Source organism: Triticum aestivum, chromosome 4D (genome assembly GCF_018294505.1).
Source record: "Triticum aestivum cultivar Chinese Spring chromosome 4D, IWGSC CS RefSeq v2.1, whole genome shotgun sequence".
Taxonomy (NCBI): Eukaryota; Viridiplantae; Streptophyta; class Magnoliopsida; order Poales; family Poaceae; genus Triticum; species Triticum aestivum.
The window spans coordinates 516,367,192-516,392,183 of NC_057805.1; the positions used below are offsets into that span (position 1 = coordinate 516,367,192).

The 24,992-nt window shown below is 42.8% G+C and overlaps 1 protein-coding gene across 1 annotated transcript; it reads left to right on the top strand.

The window, feature by feature from the left end:
* The first annotated feature begins 23,539 nt into the window (after nt 1-23,539).
* On the top strand, nt 23,540-24,608 carry LOC123100816 (uncharacterized). The gene is made up of 2 exons (XM_044522689.1): nt 23,540-23,812; nt 23,920-24,608. Exon 2 carries the CDS (start codon nt 23,924-23,926, stop codon nt 24,410-24,412), a length of 489 nt encoding a protein of 162 aa, XP_044378624.1. The 5' UTR covers nt 23,540-23,812; nt 23,920-23,923; the 3' UTR covers nt 24,413-24,608.
* The last annotated feature ends 384 nt before the right edge of the window (nt 24,609-24,992 follow it).

The following is a 24,992-nucleotide window of genomic DNA, read 5'->3' on the forward strand; positions in this document are numbered from 1 at the left end:
CATGACGTTCTCCACCACTATTTTCACCATAGGGATCGAAAGACCGACATATCCCATAATGTCAACAGACAACAAAGCTTTGTGTCACACCATCCTTAAGCCACACGGGCTGAAATAGAGGCGCACACAACCGAATTCCATCCGATCCAGCAATCTACAGGCGTCAAGAACCCAATGAAGATCTCCGACAGAGCCTTCCGGAACTCGTCAACAGCCAGATCAATGGGGGGCGGCATCAAGCAGAACGCCATCTTACGCTAGAAGAACACAAGGACCATCACTAGAGGGGAACAGATCTGGGTCGGGAACCCCGGATCCACCGCCGCCAGAGTGCTGCTCGCATGGCTATATCCCGCAATGTCTCTGGACCACCAGGCGCGGAGGATGCTGAAAGGCGACGTAGGATCAAGGATAGGAGAGGGGAACAAGAGGACGGAGGGGCACCCGCCGGCACCGCGGGCCAGCCAGGCAGCCACCAGGGCAGCGACAAGGGGAAGGAGCGCAGGGAGACGCTCGCTGTTGCGGCGGCTGGGAATCGCCCCGTGAGACGTCACGTGTGTTGAGGACCATTAATCTATATTAGACAAATAGACAAGTTAGAGATTTTCTCTACGTTGATATATGCTGTTTCAATGAAGGTCGGAAGACAAGCAACTTCCTAGAGGCTACCAGAGCTGGGACATATCTGAGGTAGAGGTGATCGGTACAGGTTGGGGTGGGAATAGCAAGGAGGAGTAACTTCCACAGGCCTAGGTGATGCATGCTTTTCTGTCGCGATGGATGGATGCTAGACATGAACTGAGAAGCTTAAGCTCCATCACCTTTAAAAAAAAAGCTTAAGGTCCATCTACAAGTCCCCTTTTTTTTTAGAAAGATATGTTTGTATTCATATTACGAAACAGTACAAAGTCCTAAACTATTACAAGACGCACTAACACACGCACATTCAGGCAGAATAACAAAGAGCACCCCAAAAACCCCAGAAAAACACAAATATCTCTGGAGCTATGTGTACCCCTGAACAAACTGAAAGACCCCTGAAACAAAAGAATTTGCAACTCAACCGAAGGAGGACATCATCTTCAATCACGGCACCATCACCTCCACACTACTCCACCTTTCTTTGCTTCGGCGCCAGAAGGACAAGGACACACTTGTGCATCCAACGAGTCTGCACCAGCCATTTGTGGCTTTGAGTACCACCATATGTGAAGAGAACAATGATCCGGTTCCAGCGCCACGGCCAGTCCAACCGCCCGGGCAAAGAGGACATCCTTTGAGCAGCAACACAAAGAAGAGACGAACATCAACAGTGGGTCATACTGACAAGGAGGAAGAATAAGCTCCTTATCCGCAAAACCACCAACCATTCAAGGACACACCATAGCCCGCGACCTCAATGAGAAACGGGGATCCCCAACCCTGCTGGCTCTTAAATGGAAGCAAGAGCCCCACCTGATCGCGTACGAAACTTATTTAGGTGCGATGCGTCTCGATAGCGTCTCCCTCAACACTAACCCTACAATGAACACAAGTGAATCACATATACGAGGTCCCTCCTCCCCATCGCCGCCGAAGTGGCCGGTGGACAGAGAGGGAACCAGCGGCAGCGCTGACGGAACACAAAGGGAAGCGGCCGCCTCTTTTTCGCCTTGCTGCGAAATCCGCTCTTTCCGATGGCGTCGTGAGCGTCACAAGCTTCAGCTCCGTCACCTTCAAAAAAAAAGGTTAAGTCCATCTACAAGTCCCTTTCTTTTGGGAATTGATCATCCTGGTGTCTCGGGTTATATGGATCACTCGCAACAATTTCACATTGAACGCATTTTTTGCGAATTCATCTTGAAGAACGTTGAACCTGGTCTATACTCTTGCCCAAGGAATTTAATAGAGAAGCTAAAATGGATTCTCAACAGAACGCATAGACAAAAAAGATAGTTCCTTTACAGATTGGCCTTTCACTAGTGCTGGCATTCCTATTGCAGTAGGTTGTATTTTGTACTCCTAGAGTTAGACTAGATAGCATGCAAACTATAGAAGTAGTAGTTTAAACTAGACTGCAAGGGATTCTGTCGCTTTGCAGCGCCGGTGGTAAGCAGAGTGATCATGTGACATGTTTCACTGAAACTTCTAATACGGTGGACATCCATTCACACGGCCGACGCAACATGTCACTTGAGTCGAATAAAAAATATACAAAGCAAACGTAGATTTTTTTTTAGAAATCGGCAGTTGTTTTTTCTAAACCACTAATAGCTTTTTTTTTAGGGAAATGAGAAAAACAAGAGAAAACAACAAAGCAAACGTAGATTTTGATTTTTTTAGAAATACAAAGCAAACGTAGATGCAAGCTGTAGAGCGGTAAAACTGGGGCTCCCCCTGGCCCCTGGCAGCCACATCCTGGCCCGACGAAAGAGGGTAAAGGTAATCGCTTTGGGCGCGCTTTATCTCACCTCCAATGAGATGAAAAAAATGGCTCGCTTCAAGGTATCGTAGTGACCCAGTATATATTTTTTTTTTTGAAAAACAGGGTCAACCCAGTAGGGAGCAGTTAGTTTACTTCGTTTGTTTCGTCCTTTTCTTTTCATTTGTTTTTCCTTTCTTTATATATATTTCGAAATATTATAAATATTTATTTTAGAAATCACTGTACTTATTTTTAAAATAAATTCAAAATGCATTTAAAAATGCTCTTGTTATTCAAACAATTATTTCATCAAATTCCAAAAGCATGCACATGTTTTGAAAAGAATTATACAATCTAAAAATTTGTTCTCGTAATTTTTGGAAAATTATTTTGTACCATTTGAAAAATGTTTCACACGTTCTTTAAAAGTTCAATCTGTATTTGACAAGTGTTCAACCTGTATGTACAAATTGTTGATTGTGCGTTTAAAAATATTCAGCATGTATTATGTGTTAAGAAAACCGATACAGAAAACACACGAAAAAATGCACAGATACTTCTAAAATCGGTCTGAACATGTCCATAGATGCTTCCTCTAACCTCTCTCACGAAGGTACATTACACATGTTATTGGTCTGGTATGCTAGCGGGAACTCCAGAGGCGAGTCGTCTTCCATCTTGCAGTAGGCAATGTCTAGCATTTGTGCATATCTGTTGCTCCTCCATTATGCCCAGGTGGGCCGATCCCACGTAATGCTCCATGCACCTCCTGATGGAAGAAAAAACAAGTTGGTGTCATTCTTAGAAGGAAAAAAATGGCACTGCCCACCTCTAAAAAGGACTGGCTATTATTTTTGCCAACTAATAAAAATGTATTTTTTATGAATTTTAGGAAAAAAATATATAATTCATGAATTATAGAAATTCTTCATGGATTCATGAAAATTCAAAATTCTTTGCAAACTTAAAAAATACTAAAAATTTAGAAGAATGTTCAATTATTATTTACAAATTATATTGTTTAAAAAGATTAACAGTTGTCAAACGCGTTCATGAATAAGTAAGGTTCTGCTCATCGAGTTAGGTTAGCCCATGACTAGGGACATGGATAATCTGCTCCCCACGAATACACATGCAGGCATAGTAACTTCTAAAAAATAGTAAATAAAATGAAATAGCTCCTTGTGTGATATTTACATGGTGGAATAGTATGACTAGGGTCGTGAGTGAGCCCCCATTTGACGCTTAATTGTGTCAAATTGGCAATATAAGAAAAGCAAGATTAAAATGATGTCGTTCGGTCACAATCAAATGAAAGAATTTCGAATTCTTCTCACCAAACATTACCTAGAGAATGGTCGGTCGAGAGTTGCACAAGGTGGGCCTTAAGAATCAATCAAGAAATAAATTTGGGGACAGAAAGCGAGCTTCTATCTTCCGCCCCATCAAGGGTCTGGTTAGTGTTTTGAATCTTTTTTAAAGGATACAGATCTATTATAAAAGTTCACCGGAAGTAAAAATCACCTCAAACATAAGAATGATCGCATCGAAATTTTGTGACCCCGAGAGACCACTGTCGCTGCCAGAACAAGCCACCAACCTGCTGTTGTCGCCGCTCCCCAACCAAGCCGGCTTGACCTTGTTGATGACACCCGACAAGTTTACGTGCACGTGCATCTAAGGACCAATGCCCCGGAGATACAAGCATTGTCGTTGCACACTTGAATAGATATCATGCACATGGCACCAAATCTCGTCAGACAACGAGAAACCCTAACCTCACCATCCTAAGGAGACAACAAGCATGTGCATCAAAGCTACACTGACTATATGTCAAGGCAGATGAACTCAGGGAGGTTTGGGGCCCAGAAGACAAAATCGAAGAAGAAGGGTCATCATTCGCCCGAGTGCCACATCATGTGAGGAATAAAAAAACATAATCTAAACTACTAACCGGATATGATGCACCGGGATTCCCCTCCTTGCCACCAACTGCCGGACCAGCAGGCAGAGGGGAGGCGAATCCACGGACTCTTCGGCGAAACCTGGAGGGGAGAGTTTTCCCTAGCCGCCAAAGGGATATGGAAGGAGCTACCTAGTGTTTTGAAACTTAATCGAGAGGCGAGAAATCCTTGTGCTCCAAGCATTGAGCTCATATATAAGATTTTTTAACTTCATGCAAATAAGGGTACACTTGAGGGCTCAAAACAAGGCTCACTCCAACAATTTTCAACAACATATAAAAAGGCAAGATTGTAATCCAAAAGTTTTCCAAGCGAGATATTTGGCCTTGCATGCTATATGCCATGTTCGCGTCATCTAATTTCCTGCAATAACTAGAAGCATAGGCGCGCGTTGTTGCACTTGGGTTTTTCTTTTTCGCTGAAGCGGTGGCAATTATTATACTATCGATTGTAATTGGATTGTCCTGGTTCTGGCCCTGGTTTGCAGCTCAAAGGAGAATGAAAGAAATGTTGGTAAACAACATGTTGTGAAGAAATTATGCACTTTACAATGAAAAAAAACCCTTCTTTTTATAGGCACATAATTACCATGAGAGAATTTTTGCAAATACAAAAAGTAACAATCAGCATAGTCTCTTGTGTTTGGCGCAATCGAGGTTTCAGTTTATTATGCACATGTTCTACATTCAATATGTGCAAACTAGCAAAATTTTAGTCATCCAACAAACTAACAATAAAAAAAATACCCCCTCCGTCCCATAATATATGTCCTTTTGAAGATTTTAATTCGAACTACATACAGATAGACGTATTTTAGAGTGTAGATTCACTTATTTTGCTCTATATGTAGTCCATATTGGAATAGCTAAAAAGACTTATGTTTCGAAACAGAGGGAGTAGGTACCGCCTATAAAAACATTCTAAACCATGGCTTTGGTGGAACTAAAATGGAAAATGGATGAATTAAGATGCTTCCTTTATGAAGAGATAGCTACAACATCAAGAGATCAACTGACGATGGAATGGATGATTCACCAGGTGTCACTGGGATGTACTCAACTCCAAGCAATCTTCATCCGCTTCCAGCAACCACAAAGAAAATTTGCATATCTTAAATTTGTTCCGGAGCTAGCCAACACACTTAGCTTCTTGCTGAAAGTACAGAAACATTTCCGAGGGGTCACTGAAACCGGTTCTGAATGTTCTACCGAGCCAGCTGCAAAAATTCGAATAAAGATTCTAGTCCAGGCAAAAGGACACAATTAGACTTTATTCTGGACTCCCTTTTAGGTTGAAATTTTTAGAAAAGGTTTTGCAGAACAAAAGAAAGAAAATCGGTAGCTATATAGCAAGGAGCATCTATATATATCGCTTTAGCGAGCTGGCGCAACCGCTCGCTCAGGCTCTAGAGTTTCTTTCTTTCTTTCTTAGCTGATAGTACAAAAGGTCGAATCATTATTGGTCATTACGCAAAAAGGGAGTGTGGGAATTAAAGTGAATGACGATATTGGTCATTACTTCCAGACACATAAAGGCCTAAGACAAGGAGATCCGATGTCCCCTATCCTGTTTAACATTGTGGTTGATATGTTAGCCATCTTGATAGGAAGGGCTAAGGAGAATGGTCAAGTGGGTGGCTTGGTACCTCATCTGGTTGATGGAGGTGTATCCATCCTTCAGTACGCTGATGATACAATCATCTTTATGGAGCATGACCTGGCCAAGGCGAGAAATATGAAGCTGGTGTTATGCCTTTTCGAACAATTGACCGGGTTAAAGATTAACTTTCATAAGAGCGAGCTGTTCTGCTTTGGTAGAGCCAAAAACGAAAAGGAGGCTTATAGGCAATTGTTTGGGTGCGACTTGGGGGATTTACCTTTCTCTTACCTAGGTATTCCAATCCACCATCGAAAGCTGACCAATAGAGAATGGAAGTGCATCGAAGACCGGTTTGAGAAGAAACTGAGTTGCTGGAAGGGCAAGCTCATGTCATATGGAGGCCGATTAATTCTGATTAATTCGGTGCTCACGAGTATGCCTATGTTTCTCTTATCGTTCTTTCAAGTCCCAGTTGGTGTTAGGAAAAGACTGGACTTTTATCGATCGCGTTTCTTTTGGCAGGGTGATGAGCTAAAAAGAAAGTACAGACTTGCAAAATGGGATATCATCTGTAGACCGAAAGATCAAGGGGGTCTTGGTATTGAGAATCTTGAAGTTAAGAACAGATGCCTTCTTAGCAAGTGGCTGTGGAAGCTTTCTTTTGAGACTGATGCTATGTGGGCCCAAATCCTTCGCAGCAAGTACCTACAGACAAAATCCTTGTCCCAGGTCACAGTAAGGCCAACTGACTCGCCTTTCTGGAGAGGCCTGATGAAAGTCAAACAATCTATGTTTAATAGGACAAAGGTTGTTATTGGCAATTTCGGCGCTAGTACACGATTCTGGGAGGATACTTGGCTTGACGAGACACCCTTGGCCATTCAATATCCGTCTTTATATCGCATTGTTCAACGACGTGAGGTATTCGTTGCTACGGTGTTTCAATCCACCCCCCCCCCCTTAATATTCAATTCAGACGGTCTTTAGTGGGCAATCGTTGGGAAGATTGGCTCCGTCTAGTTCGGAGACTAATGGATGTCCATCTTTCTCAACAACCCGATGAATTACGCTGGAAACTGACTAGGTCTAGAGTATTCACGGTGAAATCAATGTATATTGATGTAATTAATTCGAGCTCCATTCCTACCTCCAAGCATGTTTGGGCTGTCAAAGTTCCTTTGAAAATAAAAGTGTTTATGTGGTTTGTCCATAAACAGGTTATTTTAACCAAGGATAACTTGATTAAGCGTAATTGGACAGGACCTACGAGGTGTAGCTTCTGTGATCGGGACGAGACGATCAAACATCTCTTTTTTGATTGCCCGTTTGCCAGAGTACTTTGGCGGACGGTCCACATTGCTTTTAATATTACCCCACCGAATTCTGTCACTACGTTATTTGGGACATGGCTCACCGGGATTGAGCCTGAATTAGCGAGACATATTCGTGTTGGAGTTTGCGCTTTGTTGTGGACTATCTGGACTTGCAGAAATGATTTGGTCTTTAACAGAATATCACGTATTCACTTTTTGCAGGTTATTTTCCGAGCCACGGCCGTGATCCGTTCATGGTCGCTACTCACTCCGATAGAGGCCAAGGAGCATTTGGTTACTGGATCTATCCGCTGGGAGATGGTAGCTCGGGATATCTTCAACCGGTTTGGATGGCGGTCATCTAATAGGCTAGACAATTAGTTTACCTATCTATCTTTAGCCAGCCGGTTGTGGCGTCTTATCTTGGCTAGTCTGTGTGCCCAGCCTCTTTAGCTCTGTGTGAGCTGTCTTTTTATTTCTTTTCAGTCGGAGACTTTGGAACCTTGTTGGAACCTTTTATTTCGTTAATAAGATGGCCGTATGCATCATTCTGATGCAGAGGCCGGGGAGATCCCCCTTTCGAAAAAAAATGTGTATGCGCGTGCGCACGAGTTTGTTCATGTACTTTTAATTAAAAAGTTCAGACCGTTCAAAGAAATTGTTCACTCAGTCTTACAAAAACATGCGTGTACTTTTAAATAAAATGTATGTGCTATTAAGAAGATTGGTTCACGTACCTTCAAAATGTTCACGCTATTCAAATAGATGTTCACGCTGTTCAAAAGAGATGTTCATGTACATGAAGTAAATGTTCAAGCTATAAAAAAAAGTTTGCGTACTTAAAAAAAATCATGTTGTTTAAGACAAAGTTCACGCTATAAGAATAGCTCGTGTACATTCAAAAATTCTTCATGTTGTTTAAGACAATTTTCACCGTGTATTAATTTTTTTCCCGCATATTTAAACATGTGTACATAATGATCATGTCATCTATTAAAAAAATCACATATTTTTAAGAATACACAATGAATTTCTTCAAAAATATACAATGAATATTTCTCAAATACTTGGTGAACAGTTTCTACATACACAACAAACCATTTTTCATACATTATGGAAAATTTTGGAATAAACCTGAATATTTTTGTAATACACGATGAAAATTGTGATCAACCTCTTCAAAGTATAGGTTCAATAGTTTGTAAATACATACTAAACATTTTTTTGATGTGATATGCTTTTTATGAAATACAGAATGAGCATATTTTTAAGAACATTAAAATATTTTTGTTATATGTACCGAACAAAAAGAAAGATCCACATGAAAAGAAAAAAAATCAAAAAAATAATGTAAGGAAAATATATAAGGAACAAAAATTAAAGCGCATATAGCTCTTGAAGGGAGCACCTATTTGTTGCTCTCTGCGTCAAACAACACGTTGACGAGCATTGAGGTGACTAAGCCTGATATGATGCTTACCGCTTCTCTAGTGAGTTCCCATTGATATCTCTTTGTTGGTTTAATCGAGTAATTTTCCGTAAACAGATGGCTGGACAATTTATAGTCAAATAAATCTTCATAAAAATAATAAATATTCTATATTTTAGAAAAGTTCATAGTTTGAAAATTTGTTGTAATTTTTTTAGAAATGTGTCAAATTTTAAAAATGTTCTCAAATATAAAAAATGTTCACAACTACAAAATTTTTCTTAAATTTGTTTTTTTAATTGGTAAAAAATTCTCATATACAAAAAAAATTCCCAATTCTAAAATAATTTTCAGATATAAAAAATGTTTTAAAAATTAAATTTATATTCAAAAGTAGAATTATTCATGTATATAAAAATGTCAGATTTAGAAAGTAAACATTTTTTCAATAATCAAAACATTTGTAAAAACATTATTTAAGTTTTTAAAATTTGAGAAGATTTTGAAATATGTAACTTTTTAAAATTTACACTGGGAACTTTTTTTATATGAAAACCAAAATGAAAGATAAACAAGAAAGGAAACAAATCCAAGAAATAAAAAAGCAAAAGCAAAAGCAAAAATAGGTCAACGGAAAAACAAAAACAAATTATCTAGGCCGAAGCATGTTCTTTACATAGTCCAATCGAAGTAGCTCACATACACGAGCATACACTCACCCCTATTAATGCATGCATGCACACCCTACTCCTATGAGCACTTCAAGAGACTAAGCCGGCATAACATCTTAATATTTTATAAAGTCATCACAGGCGTCTCGCAGTCGACGGAAACGTCTCCATCCACTAAACGAATATTGTCGGAAGCTTGAAATAAATCCTGGAATAATGCGAGTATCAATGTCAAGTTTAAGACTTGAACACTAGTGGTCTAGGGATACCACTGTCCTCCTAACCATTCAATTATAGCTTGGTTCACCATGCCAAAACATTATAAAGGTTCCTAAATAAAACAAAAAACAGGAGAAAGGTAACACTACGTTTGTGTACTCTAGTTTTTTTAAAACAGTACAAATACAAGTGCTCATACATACGCGCATACACTCACCCCGCACACATGCACATCCTACCATTATGAGCACCTTCGAGAGACTGAGCCAGCATATCATCTTCAGATTTACGAAGTCATCGTAGACGCCTCGTCGTCGACGGAAACGTCTCCTCCCACTGAAAGCGCATTGTCAAAAGTTCTGAAATAAATCCATGAATAATGCGAGCACCAGGATTTGAACCCTGGTGCGCTGAGAATACCATTGTACCTCTGATCATCCAATCACACATTGGTTCGCTTTGTGTACTCTAGTTTGAGACGGCCTAGTTGCTTTAGGACAGGCCCTTTGGCGCGGCACCTCCTATTTGTTGATACAGCTGCGAGTGTTCCAAGGTATTTGTAGTCGAAATATGTCACGATTGTACAAAATATGTATTTTTTTAGTCTTGTCCAAAGTACAGAGTTGTGCTTAGGCAATCAAGGGGGATACCTGCATGCAAGTGGGCACAGTAAAAGATTAATTAGAAGCTACCAAGCTACGTGCATGAAGAATTAGCCCAAGGCTTGTTCTGTTCGGTATCTAAGAATTCGAGAATATATACATAAGAGTCCTACTATTCATCTGGACATCCCAACATCTCTTGATCAAACGGCAAGCAACCGAGATAATATTTCAGTTCTTCTTTCTCTCTTGCCACGCAAGGAAAATATATCTCCTAAAAGTCTAAGCTCCCTTGAAATGTCGACTCCTGATGCATCGAGGCTTTTTTTTTTCGCGGTGATCTTCCTTTTTCCAAGGAAAAACATGGTGGTTGCACGGTTGCATGAAGCCCCACTTTACTATCCCATTTGATAATTTTTCCAAGACCACCCGCCATTGAAACAACCCTGGGGAAAATCATCTAACCCCTACTAAAGTGGGGCAAATCACGGAGGGGGAACATTTGGTTCAATGGTGTTGGCCACCCGCCATTAAACTATATGGAAATTCTTTTAGCAATTCAACAAACAGTCAAAAAATTCTGAAAATATTTTTGAAATAAACTTGACCTTTCGTTGTACTAGTGAGAAAAGTTCCACAAAAGGAAAATTCCTCTTTGACTTCTTTTAAAAAAAGACAAATTTTCGGTCAAAATAGCATGAATAGTGACCTATAATAGCAAATAAATTTTGTCTTTTTTGCTGTGAAGTCAACATTAGTTTTTATTTTGTGAAAATTTATATACTAGTGCGCAAGTAAGTCAAGTTTAATCTAAAAATACTTTTGAACTATTTTGACATTTTATTTAATTATTAAAAAAATACCCCATATAGGGTGTATATACATGCGGGAGCCAAAGGGTATTTCCCGGCAAACCACCTAATCCCCCTCGGCAGGTCGGTGGCCAACACCACTGGCGATCAGCACAGGGCATGGTTGCGGCGCAAGCCCCCCCTCCCCACCCAGACCATCTAGTGATCCTGCTCCCACGGTAGCCTCCGCCCCATTGACTTGGGTGAGGGATGACAAACTTGAGTGCAACTGAGATCTATATGGCATGATTGAATTATTGGTATGTAACTCTATTTGCATGTACTGCTCCACACCTACAAATTTGTTCATGCAATAGGTGTTCTTTTGGAGCCATTAGTGAATACTTAGTTAAGCATGATTCATTTCATAATTCTGCTAGAAAGGATAGGAAATGGTCAGCCCATTTCAAGAATCGCAAAAGCAAAACATGCCCACGAGTCCAAATAGATAGGTATATTAGTTGAAATGAAACTCAGAGGTGTGTCCCAATGTCGTATCAAATGGAGAGCACTAAAAATTTGGGTGTCACAGAGTTCTTACAATCTGGACAAGAATATTGACTCCTAGCAACTCGAATTATCAAATTTCATGTTAGGAAGGCCATGCTTTATCTTCGAGATATGCATTTTTGTGGTGGCACTAAGGAAACAATTAGTGCCATATCTATTATATCAAAACTATTTAGAATGATCTTCATTCTTCTGAGCTATTTTTTTTTCGTAAATCATGCAATAAGATCCTGGAGCTTATGTGATACTCCCTTCGTTCCCAAATATTTGTCTTTCTAGAGATTTCAACAAGTGACCACATACGGAGCAAAATGAGTGAATCTACACTCTAAAATATGTCTACATACATCCGTATGTTGTAGTCCATTTGAAATCTCTAGAAAGACAAATATTTAGGAACGGAGGGAATAGTTGATTACGGATGACATGGAAACGGGGGGGGGGGGGGGGGGGGCTATATTTTGACTAATGATGAATCATAGTAAGAAACCATCCTAATGGTGGTTTCACAATTATTTCTTTTTGGCTACGCAATTCTATAAACTTTTGTGCTATTATTTAATCTAACGGGACCATTTTTAAATTTGAAGTTTGAGAACTTTTAGTAGTCGATGAAATGTTCTCTTTTTCGGATGTGGCACCAAGATGTTGGAGCTCCAGTAGTACTCAACGATGAATGTGTTGGAGCCTATATAAAGTATTTTTATGGCCAGTTCTGCTAGGTAGCTTAGATATTAGTTATTCCAATGTTATAATAAGAATGGTATTTGATTATCTATTATTCTAGTTCAACAATACCATGAAGACATTGTAGGTAAAATTGTTCAAGTTTGGGACACATGATATAGTTATTGCCATTTTGTGTTGTTTGGTTCTAGAAGATAAACATATTGGATTAACATGGCTATGTACATCAAGTCAACCTCCACCAATTTGTATAATCTGAGATTATCTTTTATTATGTCATGCCCACCATAGAAGAAAGTACATGTTCTTGATTGCTTGATGGCTTTGATTGTTTTAGGATACTGATGGATCCAATTCATGTGATAATTGTGATAGTTATTTTCTTCCTACATGGTAGGCTTTGTGGAATTTTACCGCATTCGCCCACTTCTTTTTGTTGATATCCCTCAGGTAACTCTTTTTGGACCATTTAGCACTTTATGGAAGAAATCCCAGGAAATGGTAGTGGAATGACGTATTTAATGTGATAAACACTTACCATAAAAGAATCAAACAAGGAGGCCAAAGGAGGAGGAGTCTCCACGGTTCCAGAGCAGAAGACGACATTCCATACCATCGTGCCCGCTCGTATGGGCAGTCATATGAGGTGCCACACCAAGGCCTAGTCGACTACTTCTACCTCGTGAAATCAGATCGGGGATCAGATGCCTAGGGGGGGCCAGAAACTAGTCCCGAAGGTAGAACCCTAGCCTGCAGAGATCATCCGGAGGAGGGATTTATTGGGAAACGTAGTAGAAAACAAAAAAAATCGCACATACGATCACCCAAGAACAATATGAAGATCTATAACGGGTTGAGATCAACGATCGTTACCGACTACGAAGTGCGGCGAAGGTAGAAAAGTCGGTGTAGATCGTACTTGGAGTCCCTCGAGCGTCGATGACGATCCCGTGAACCGCCCATGTGCGATCCCTTGAACGGAAGACCGAAAGCATGGCCTCTCTACTTGGTTGCAAGCATGCGGTCTTCACGATCCGGCAGCGCTTCGTCGTCCAGAGCTAATCGTCGCTGGAGACTTAGAGGGAGGAGATTAGAACCACACTGGGCTTCTATTTATGAGGATTAGAGGTGGCTAGAGCTAGCTCTAATTAGTCAACAAGAACCAACTAAAACTAAAACTAGATGAAATAGAGGAGGCTCCAAAACTTGTACACAATAAGGTGGAAATCCTCTAGTATATATAGGTTAGGAGGGGAGGGAGAGGGCAGCCACCAAGGGAGGAAAGTCCTCCCTTGGTGCGCCGGCCATGGGGGGGAGTCCCACTCCCTGCCCTAGGTAGGAGCCCACCCCACAATAGGAAGGGGGGGGGCGCCACCACCACTTGGGCCTTTTTGGCCCAAGTCTCCTTCCTCCTCTTGGCCTTTTAAGGCCCGTTCATATTTAAATTAAATATAAAATGTCTTAAACATTTTTGAAGCGTTATATATATAATTTAACAGCCCCGGAAATACTTTTCCACCTATATATAATTAATCGGTATTACCCATTATTCACCGGAACCCTGTCAGGACACCAAAACGCTTCCGGAACCTCTCAGAACTATTCCGGATATAATGAAACAATTCCACAAATATATTCTCATCACTCCCGCACTACTAATACTCAGCAGGTCGTGATTTCCTTAAGCGTGTGACCCCGTAGGTTCGGTAAACCATAGACATGAACGAAACCCCTTCGTTCAATGACCGATAGCGGAATCATGGACATCTATATCGGTCCCTATGATTACACGAATGAATTAGAGTGAACCTTTGGTTATCATGTGACATTCCCTTTGCTTCGCGATATTTTACAAAACCCGGTGTGCATCGATGTCCTACTGAGTCATCACCATGCTCACTATACTATTGCTCCAGTTACCGGTTTTGTTCTTCTTTCTCGTTAACGTGTCCTGCATCACCGTGACGTAGTCACTTATGTCTGGCCATGCGATGATGGATATTGTCACACCAAGAGGGCCCTAAGAATATCTCTCCATCGTCGGAGGAGCAAATCCCACTCTCGAGCTGCCCGGTCACTTGTCAAACTTTTCAGTGAACCTGAAAGTTGTCATTATGATCACCTTGTTACATATGACGTTTGAGCAACCCCAAAGCCTACCGTCTTGTAGGAAGTAACCCAGACACTCTCATGGTCCGAGGAACTTTAGTACACATGCTAACACTCTGTGTTATAACAAATGATTTCAGACGATTTGATCACAAAGTATAACAAACAAGTTTAGGTCGATTCAATATGATCGTTCTTCTAACGTCATACTCTCAATGTTGTTTTAGGACTGTCGTTACGCTTAACGATATCCTAAGATCCGGAAAATGTGATCACCAACAACACTTGAGCCGGTCCTAGAGGTGGGACCGGAAACCTATTGTTTTACCGTTTATCATTTCACATGTGCATATGGGCTTTCCACTGAATCACATATTGTAGAATCATAGCAGTTATAGCATGAAATATGAACTCTTAATTATGAATAATGGAAATATAATAATACAATATTATTGCCTCTAGGGCATATTTTTAACAGTCTCCCACTTGCACTGGAGTCGAAACACCTTATGGCTTATCTGGTGTTGCTTATGATTTGCTTGTGGTAGAGCCTTTGTCATTAGTTTTGACATATTCAAAACACAGTAATATTTGGGTCAGTCTTGTCTAATTTTAGGATCTCAATCCATCTTGCTTTGAGCTACTTAGAACCACATTAACTTATGACAAGACTATTCTTGATCATACTTTGAATCAACCCATTTTATCAAGATTCTTCTTGTATAATCTTATGTGTTTCTTACCACTTTTGTAATATTTATTTATATCAAGACATTTCTTGATTCAGACAATATTGAAACATCTCATGTTTCAAAGAATATATCTCTATCGTTTTATAGACTCAACAACTTTGTTCACAAAATAATTCTGAGTAATTATCATTAGCCCCAGTTTATTATTTAGGCGGCGTAGGGTGTTGTTGTTACCGCCACTCTCCACCACCGTTGCCGCTGTTGTTGTTGCACGGCTGCCCGCCACGGCCACGCTGGTGGTTACTGCCATCATTGTTGCTTGGCGGCTGCTACAGAGGGGTCGGTGCTGCGGGCGCCAAGGGGTGGCAGTGTAGGGCCACCGCGGGAGAGCCCGACGGCAAAAGCAGTGTGAAGCGCACGAGAATGCAACTGCTTCAGTCGGCGCTCCTCAAGGCGAAGGTACGCCACGGCCGTCTTGAAGGTCAGTGTATTCAACAACGTGTGGTTGAAGGCGGCGTTACTGAGGTCCTCACTGAGACCGGCTGTCAACGTGGAGAGAAGCAGCTCATCGGAGACGGTAAACTCCGAGTCTCGCAACTCATCCACAAGAGTTTGAGACGCATGCATAACTCGTCGATGGAGGTGGTGTTTTGGTGTAGACCAAAAAAATACTCCTGAAGAAAGACGATGCGCTGCAGCCTGTTGTTGGTGAAGTGGCCAGTGATCTTGGTCCACAGCGTACGCGCTGAGTCACCGTCATGAACAACGGTGTGAAAAATCTCCTTGGAGACAGTGAAGAAGAACCACCGGATGATGGTGGCGTCAATGGCCAGCCACTCGGCATTGTGAGGCAGGTCCAGAAGGTCGTCCTGGCCGCCGATGTGGTCAAGAAAATCGTACTCGCGGGAGAGAAGACCAAAATACGTCTTCCACGAGTAGAAGTTAGCCTCCGAGTGGGAAAGCTTCACCGGGACGAGCTCAAAGATGGGCACATCGCAGAGGATGGCGGCCGAGAGACCATCGAAGGGGTTGGTGCTCCTAGAGGAAGCAAAAGGGTTGCCGCGGCCTCCCGCGAAAGAAAGAAAGACATGGCGGCGGCTAGGGTTTTGTTTTGTTTTTCCTTTGAGAGAGAGGATGCGACAGCAGCGATCGGGCGTACAGGCAGCGAGGTAGCGAAGCAGGCGAGCGGTCGGGATAGCAGTGGGCGAGCGGGTGATGCAGGTGATCGGGCGAGTTGGCTAGTGGTTATGCGGGCTAGCAGCGCGAGGCGGGTGCGCGGGACAACGTGGGCTAGGAGCGGATGACCAGAAAGGACAGCACGGCTCAGCGACTCGTGGAGAGTTGAGCAAGAGCAACACGAGGAGGAGTAGCGGCGTGGTGACGGCGACAGCTCGGAGGATCGGCGGCAGGGCACGCCTAGGGGGGGTCATTGGTTTTAGGCTGATACCATGTTAGAGAATAGTTTTGATGCAACTCACAATATATTCATCGATGCACATACACACATATATATATAAGTACAAGGATAACCACATCCAACTATACATGAAAGAAGGAAACATATACCCTATCTACACGAACACCATGGAAGAAAAACGGGATCCTCCCCATGCACCCGCCGCCGGAGCAGCGAATAGAGGGGGTGGAGGCCGTGTCTTCACCGGTGTTCCGCAAGGAAACTGTCGTCTCCCGACCGGCCTGTTTTGCTCTGGAGCGGTTTGGGTCGAAGCGTATTCTCGGACTTGCGAGTCCTAGTTTTTTTTTTGCGGGTGAGTCCTAGTTGACGTGTACATTTGCGCGTACCTGATTACAGTAAAAATACGATTGTATATTATGTATGTAATGGAACAATCTACATGCTGTTGTTGTCTAGGTGAAAGCTTGCAGGAACTTTCATTTAAAAAAGTAAAAAAAATGTATTTTGCATATGAATACTTTTATGTCCATTCGCATAAAAAAATACATCTATGTTTATCGTGCAATAGTGATCACACAGTAGATGAAATGTGTTGATTTAATGATTTTGATGGAAACAAAGCTATCGAGACCGAATACAAATACGTAGGAAATAATATTATCCATAGCAACGCACAGGATTGTCTAGTCGATGTACTAATAAAATTATACAACCAGATGGAGGTGGGACCCGATCGTCCCGGTCGCAGCAGACCTACGCTCATCGGGCAAAGCAAAAAAATCATGGCAACCAGCCAGAGTGGATATCCAGCTACGGCAGTAAGTACGAATAGTAATATTGAAAACGCCAACGGCACTGTTTGGAGAGAGCAACTAGTTAACAAGGGCTTCTTCGGGAGGCTTACAACGATCAGCATCACTTGGCGCGCTCTTAGCCGCCCGCCACATGTCGCGCTCTGGACGCTCCCTCCGGATTTTTTTTTTATTTTTTCGCAGGCTTTTTGGCTTTAGAAACGGTTTTTTTGGTTTTTTTCGACGTTTCGGTTTTGCACCGGTCTTCCTTAACTTTTGGAAAAAAAGAATTAAAAAAAATTGCACGAAAAAACGTGTATTTTTTTATTTTGCGCGAGTCACGGTTTTGCTTCCGCGAGAGGCACGGTTTTGCTTTCGCGAGAGTCACGGCCGTGACTCTCAAAAACAGAAAAAATACGTTTTCTATTTTTTTCCTTTCGCGAGAGGCATGGTTTTGCTTTCGAGAGAGGCACGGTTGTGCTTTCGCGAGAGGCACGGCCGTTCCTCTCGGAAACAGGAAAAAACGCGCTTTCTGTTTTTTTCCATTCCGCGAGAGGCACGGTTTTGCTTCCGCGAGAGGCACGGTTGTGCTTTCACGAGAGGCACGGCCGTGCCTCTCGGAAATGAAAAAAACAACGTGTTTTCTGTTTTTTCTTTCTTTGGCGAGAGCTATGGTTGTGTTTTCGCCAGAGGCATGGCCGTGCCTCCTCGGAAACGGAAAAAGCGTGTTTTTTTTCCTTTCACGAGAGGCACGGTTTTTCTTCCACGAGAGCCACGGTTGTGGTTCCGCGAGAGGCACGGGCGTGTCTCTTTCGGAAAGGGCCCCGTGCTCCCGGATCGGTTTTTTCGTCCGGTTATTTCGTGAAAAAAAAGTCCGTCAAAACCTATCAACATGGGATCTAGTTTTGAAGATCTCAACGCGAGGAATCCAATGGTGAAAATGGATCAAGATTTGGACGCACAGTTTAAGAGATAAAACGTTTTGAATAAACGAATCTATGAAAAAAAGGAAAACTCCCAGGTTGCGACAAGTGGCGCACATGCAACGCGCCACTTGTCGCACCCTGGAAAGGTGGGAGTGATCTTTGCAACGAGTACTCCTTAACTAGTGATATCGCTGTTTGGATCCAAGGGTTAGCGTTAGTTTGAGCTACTTTGGGCTCAAATAGCCCTAAAGTATCCAAACATGAGAGGTAGTTTGAGCTAGTTGCATCTAATCCATCCAAAAAAACTATCCCACCCAAGAGGTGCTAATTGGAGCTAGTTCTTCTGGGGCCCACTAAAAAAATCATTAAAAAATTTATTATCTCTCTATCCCTCCCTCCCTTCAAATGATTGAGAAAGTGCATTTATTGTCAATCTAACCTTGTCATCCAAACACCTCTTTGGTTAGAGTTAGTTTAGGGTTACTCATGAGCTAGAAACTAACTCTAACCTCTAGCTAAGTTAGAGTATCCAAACAGGACCAACATCGCGCTCTGCCTTCTTGGCTTGTGTGTTGATGCAAGCAAAGCACATGTAGCGAGAGCGAGGACCGGGACTGCGCTGCTATTGTAGTAATCGACTGTCCCAGACCTATAAAACCACTACATGCTACGCTGCACCCCCAAAATACGAACAACGTTAGGCACTTGATGGCTCGACAAAGCTCTACTATAAAGAGGAAACACTCAACGGCAGCGACGGAGCTTAGTGCAACCCTGAGGGGGCCGTGGCCCCCCCAGCCTTAGGCAAATCAATGAAGAAAATTTACTGTGCAGGGATTAAGATAAGGAAAACAATTAATGTTTGCCCTCTTAGTTGTTCATGTTTTGACTTTTGGCCCCCTTGGCATTCGTGCCTAGCTCCGTTACTGCATCAATGGCAACCGAAACTACACACATGGGATCGAGGAGCGATAGCATGTCGCTGTCAAGTCACCGTTTTTCACCTCTGGCTCGCGTTGCTATCAACATCAGTCGTTTGGGGGAGAATATCGTGTGCTCTCATCCCTTAGGTGCAACCATGATGCCGCTTCAAATAAAATCAATTTTAAATGTTTTTATAAAATCTGATAAAATTGTGGATGTTCAAATTACATGAATGCACAATCCCTACAAATTCAAATGAAAGTTCGAAATACACATTGAGAAACCAAAAAGATAAATCCAGCATCTTACACTATTCACATCCGGATTTTATCTTTTTTGTTTCTCAATGTGCATATTGAATTTGGGCCTGTATTTTATAGGGTTTATAGGAACGCTCCTTGTGAATATTCAGAAGTTTTTGAAATATTTGAAATTGTTTTTTTTAAATGGTATCATGGGAGCATTCGGGAGTTGGTATCACCTGATACTCTCCCCACTCCCTTGCTCCTTGGCTTGTGTATTTGATGCAAGCAAAGCACAACAAGGTCGAGGACCAGGGCGGGGCTGTGCTACTCTTGGAGTAATCCATTGACCTGCATGCGCCCGTGCTACTTGGGTTAATTAGTTTAAGCGGATAAAATAGGGACACCTCCGGCGATAATAGACCAGCTACTGAAATCGTTCGTAGGAAAAAGCCCCAGCGCAAACCCCTCACTTACATGACAAACAATAGTTGGGCCGGAAAACCCTAATTTCATGCACTAAGGGGTTATTTGGATAACAAGTTTATAGGAAACTAGTTCTCGTTCAATTCGATTTCTGGTCTGTGAATGTTGGACGAAAGCCGTGGTATGCCATTGAAATATATGATGGTGTTTCCTTATATTTTCTCAACCAAACAAGGATTAGTATTTAGTTGCCTTAACAAAACAAAAACTGGTTTCCCTCAAAATTCTCCAAAAACTGATTTTGTAAGATCTCATGTATAAATATTGAAACCCAAACAATCACTACGGGCATCTCCAACAATGCTGACACTCAAACCGCCCGTATCTATTTGGACCATGCGGTCCGGACGTGATTTGTCATCCAACGCGGTACCCCATCGATCCGCAGACTGGTACATATGTTTGTTTCCCGCAAACTAGAGGCAAACCAGGGGTACTTCGCGGGCGTTCGGGTAGCTTCCACGCACACATCCGACAACCTGGTCCCACCCAGAACCCTCTGCCTCGCCTACGCCATTTCCCGTGCGAAGTTTGTTGCGCATTCATCCCGCTCCAAAACTTCAGCGCCACATTCATGCCGTCCCAAAGCGAACGTGACCTCTTACTGGTGCCGACATTGCAATGGCGCACTAGCCGAGAGCACCACCGGCAAGAAAGAAGAGGATGCGGTGGCGTTATGAATGGTTCGTAGGTAGGTTATCAGGATCACTTCTTGATCAACTAGTTGCGACCCCTTTATGCATATGATTTATCTTATGTTGTTCTAATATTCGTAGAACTGGATGGTTTACATTGCTTAGATGCTTGCTGCAAGCTCATCACTTTATCATATTCCAAACCATAAGTATTGTTAGTCTTGATTCCCCTTGTAATGTACTTGCTGAGTCCCAGAAGGCTCACAGATACCACAACAATCCCAGATGTAGGTACAGGTAAAGCATCGCTCTAAAGTGAGAACATGCTACGTTCTTTTTGGAATAATTTCTTCGACGAAGATCATTAGGAAGCCTCGGATTAGCAGGGCGGACGTTTCTTAGTTAATTTCTCTTGCCTCTTTAGTATATTTGCTTCTTGTCCATACTCGGACATGTGCCTTCTTTGTTGTTGATTCATGTAATGTTCGATCATGTTGACTTCTGATTGGTGAAATATTTATGTATCGACATATGTTGCCATAATCTTATCTTGTATTACTCTTCTATTCATGAATAATTGTATTTTTTATGATGTCCACCATGTTACCAAACATATGTCGATGTGTATGTTATGAAGTCATATGTTGTGGCGGCCAATATGCGTTTTAGCGAGGATTGCAAAGTCTTCGTCAAGGCTAGGACCGCATGTTGGGTGTTACAAGAGGAATGCTGGTACAACCTCACCTTCCTTGAGCAGCATTGGTTGGCGGAGGGCCAAATCTATGCCGAGTGCACGAGCGAGGAGGCCCTAGCCTCAGAGAACCCAAACTTCGTCGCCGAGCAGCGGGCGTTCTACGGGGCCTCTTGTGCTTGTGCCACCAACACAGTCACGACATTGTCGGACATGGAGGCGGCGCTGGCGATCACGATGAGAACGTCGACAGTTGCGCGTCCTTAGCTCCGCTAACAACGCGTCGTTGGGGCCGGTGGCACAACGAGCACCCCCCCCTGTCCGCACCCATCATCGACCCCACGTCCACTGGTGCGGACAGATTGTGGCCTCCGATGAGAAGAAGTAGGGCATATGAGATGGCAAGGCCTCGAGTCAGTGAGCCGGTCTGTGTCCCATGTCCTACTCTTCCTCGCCGGTGATTGCACCTTCACTCTACGGGGCTCAACTGACCACCGGACATGGAGACAACCCCCGACATTGGCACAAATTGGAACAACAAGGACACAGAGTATGTGGCGCCTTAGATTTAGACTAGTTCAGGTCCGGTCATTTTTGTTTAATAAAATATGTCGAAAATGTAATTAATGTGCTATGCTTTAGATAAAAATCATCCGTTATGCATGTAATTCCTCCGGTTTGTTCAAATCTGGTTTGAAATGTATGCGTGGCATGGTTGGATGGCCGGCTACCATATCACTATCCGCGGATGCGTCCTATGCGGACGAATATGGTGTCCGTTTAGAGGGTTAGCATTGGAGATGCCTAACAAACCATTGTAAGCTACAAACAAATTAGGAAAAGAAACAAACCTACAGAAAATTGCCATGATAAACTACAAAAAAAATCGAACATGGAAAATTTGCATGTCAATTAAAAGAAAAACATAGGAATTTTACATTGTGCACTGAAACAAATATATTTCAAAGTTTTCACAATTTTATAAATTTAAGGTACCATGACCAACAAAAAAGTATCTGCCATGGTAAAAAGAAATTTAGTTTGGGTGATAGTGATGCGAAGATTGAAATGACTAAACAAGAAAATTGCCATGATCAAAATAATAAAATTTTCATGCCACTGAAAATAAAATTGTCGTGTTCTTATTGAAAAAGGCCATACTCTATGTTTTTCTTTCATAACACAATATCACAAAAATAGAAAATTGCCATGATTGAAACAATAGAAATGACATGCCAGTAAAAAAATCTGATGCTCTTATTAATAAAATGGCCATGCTCATAATTTTACTTTGCTATAACAAAAGAATCACATACAAAAATTTGCCATGATCGAAACAATAAAAATGTCATGCTAGTAAAATTGCCACGATAGTATGGAAAACAAAAAAACACAAAAAATGGCACCGGGTATGCATAAAAAATTCCATGGTAGGGAAACTACTGACTAGCAAATGAATGTTTGTATGGTTACGTGTTGGCCTGATTGTTTGTCCATTACTCTGGTGCTAGTAAATCCTCCAGACATGATTATGCAAGTTAGTGACAACACAGATTGCCCGGCATGATGTACATAATATGCCATACATTTCAGACGTGTAAAAAACGCAACCGAAAACTGCATTGCCATCTAAAACTGCAGTGGCCCTTCCGATCATGCTTCTGTATGTTTGCCCTCAAAGAGGACGCTTGCTTCTGGTATGTTTGCCTCCAAAGAAGACGCGTCGGTTATGAAATTTTGTTTGTTTTGCACAAGCAGGCGAGGATAGATAGATTAGACTAGTAGTACTAGAAGTAGTAGTAATGTAAGTAGGTCAGAATTCATTTCATTAGCTGCTTGTGGAGGTCGTAGTTCGTGTTCCCCATTGTATCGGTTTGGCCGTTGTAATTTGGGGTTGTTTGTTGTAACTCATGGCCAGTTGATGACTTTGTTAATTCAAAGACGGTCCGCAAGCCTTGGTAAACCCAAAGAGGCAATACGTGGAGCAGTGTGCAAAATGCACAGCGGTCACATGCTTGCCTCCCATTTTTGAAACGAAAAGGATTTGACAACCGGGGGAGGCTGCATCTCTCAAACTGAGAGAGAGGGCTCAAACTGGGAGTAGTAGTAATGTAAGTAGGTGGCTCTCTCCATAAACACACGACGAGCCACAAAGAAAAGCTTGAGGCAGGAATTGAATTCTGCGGGAAGCCCAAATCTTGTGCAGCAGCGGCATCATCATGTCACATCCGGGTGGCTCTCTGTGAAGTAGTACTACTCCTATAATATCCAAGCGAGCTATGGCAGCCAGCACTCTCGAGCTTTGTATGAATATCCTGTACGTGTAGTATTATTGAGTAGAGAATTATCTAAACAACGCCAACATCACTCTCTGCCTCCTTCCCTGCCCGGCCGTTGCCCCCGTGGTACTTGGGTTAATTAGGTTATTATGAGAAGATAAAATAATACAGCTTCGCCCCACCCTCTCCCTATATAATCGGTCGCCTCCCCACTCCATACCTCCTCCTAGCTCCACTGTCCTCCTCCTCTCCTCACGTCAGTCAACGTCCATCTGCATTTGCTGGTCCTCCTCCTCCTCACGCGCGGCGCGACCCACTCCAGCTGCGTTTGCTGCGCAGCGTTCCTCCTCCTCCGCACGCGCCTCGTGTTTGTAAGTGCTCCTCTTTCCTCTCTTCATGCATTCTGCTTAGGCATCACGGGTTCTTGTGCCTCTTAATTTCTCACCTAAACCATGCGGCATTTGTTGACCCACCGCAGGAGCATGGCAGTTCTCAAGGACACCTTCGCACACCATTTCGAGGTCGTGGCCATCCTTGCGGGCCTCTTCGTCTTCGTGGTCCTCGTCACTCCGTCGCCGCCGGTGCAGGGCTCGCTCCGTCCGCCCAGCGTTTGCGTCGCACCGTACGTCTACTACGAGCGGATCGGCATGATACAGCCCTACCTCTTGTTCTCCATCCTTGTCTCCGGCCTCCTCACCTCCAGCCTCAAGCGCCGCACCGCCGCGGCCGACGCGCCCCCGCCGACTCTGTGGATCCGAGCATATGGGATGCTGGCTCTCCTCCTGTCGTTCGTGAGCATCCTTCTTCTCGCGGTGCTCGCGTCCTACATGGCGCAGGTGAGGTCTTCGACCTTCTCTTGCTGGAGCGGGGCAAGCAAGGCCTCTGCCTGCATCTTCGGCACCTTCGTTGGCCTAGTGTGTGTGGCTACCTACTATGAGCTCGCGACAGTCATCATGTGGGCTGCTTACTAGTCTTTTCGATCGATTATGGCTCGACTATTACCATGTCATTAGTACTGCTGTCTTTCCAATTATCAGATGGTGATGGGTATGTGAGGTGTGATGTATCTTATCTCCTTTGGATGTATGCATTTGAGAACTTTCCTTATATGCTATCCGGAGTGTTAGTGGAGAAAATCATCATGTAATAATCAGTTTCAGTTGTTAACTTGGTTCGCTTGGAATGATTCGATCAGTTTCTGCCATCCGACTTGTGCTATACACTGTATTCAGGTCCAGGTTTCCTTGGGTCACATGCCATCCACTTGCCTCCCCGGCCATGCCCGTGCATGCTATGTGTACACGACGGAGTATGCAACCGTCGTATCTGTCAAGTACACACTTCGCCACACTTTCGTAACATGCATGCTTAATTTATCAGCGACGACTTCTAGATACCGAGCCAAACAAGGTTCTTTGCAGCATTGCCAGACTAAAGCACTGCGTACGCAAGCAAAAAAGTACAGCCACCCCTCCCACTCCCAGGGTGCATTGTCAAATCACGTTAATGAGTGAAATGTAATAAACGGCACCCGCAATTCCCATGTAGTCA

Excerpts from the sequence above, each read along its gene's own strand:
- LOC123100816 (XM_044522689.1), top strand. The coding sequence starts at position 23,924 with ATGGCAGTTCTCAAGGACACCTTCGCACACCATTTCGAGGTCGTGGCC.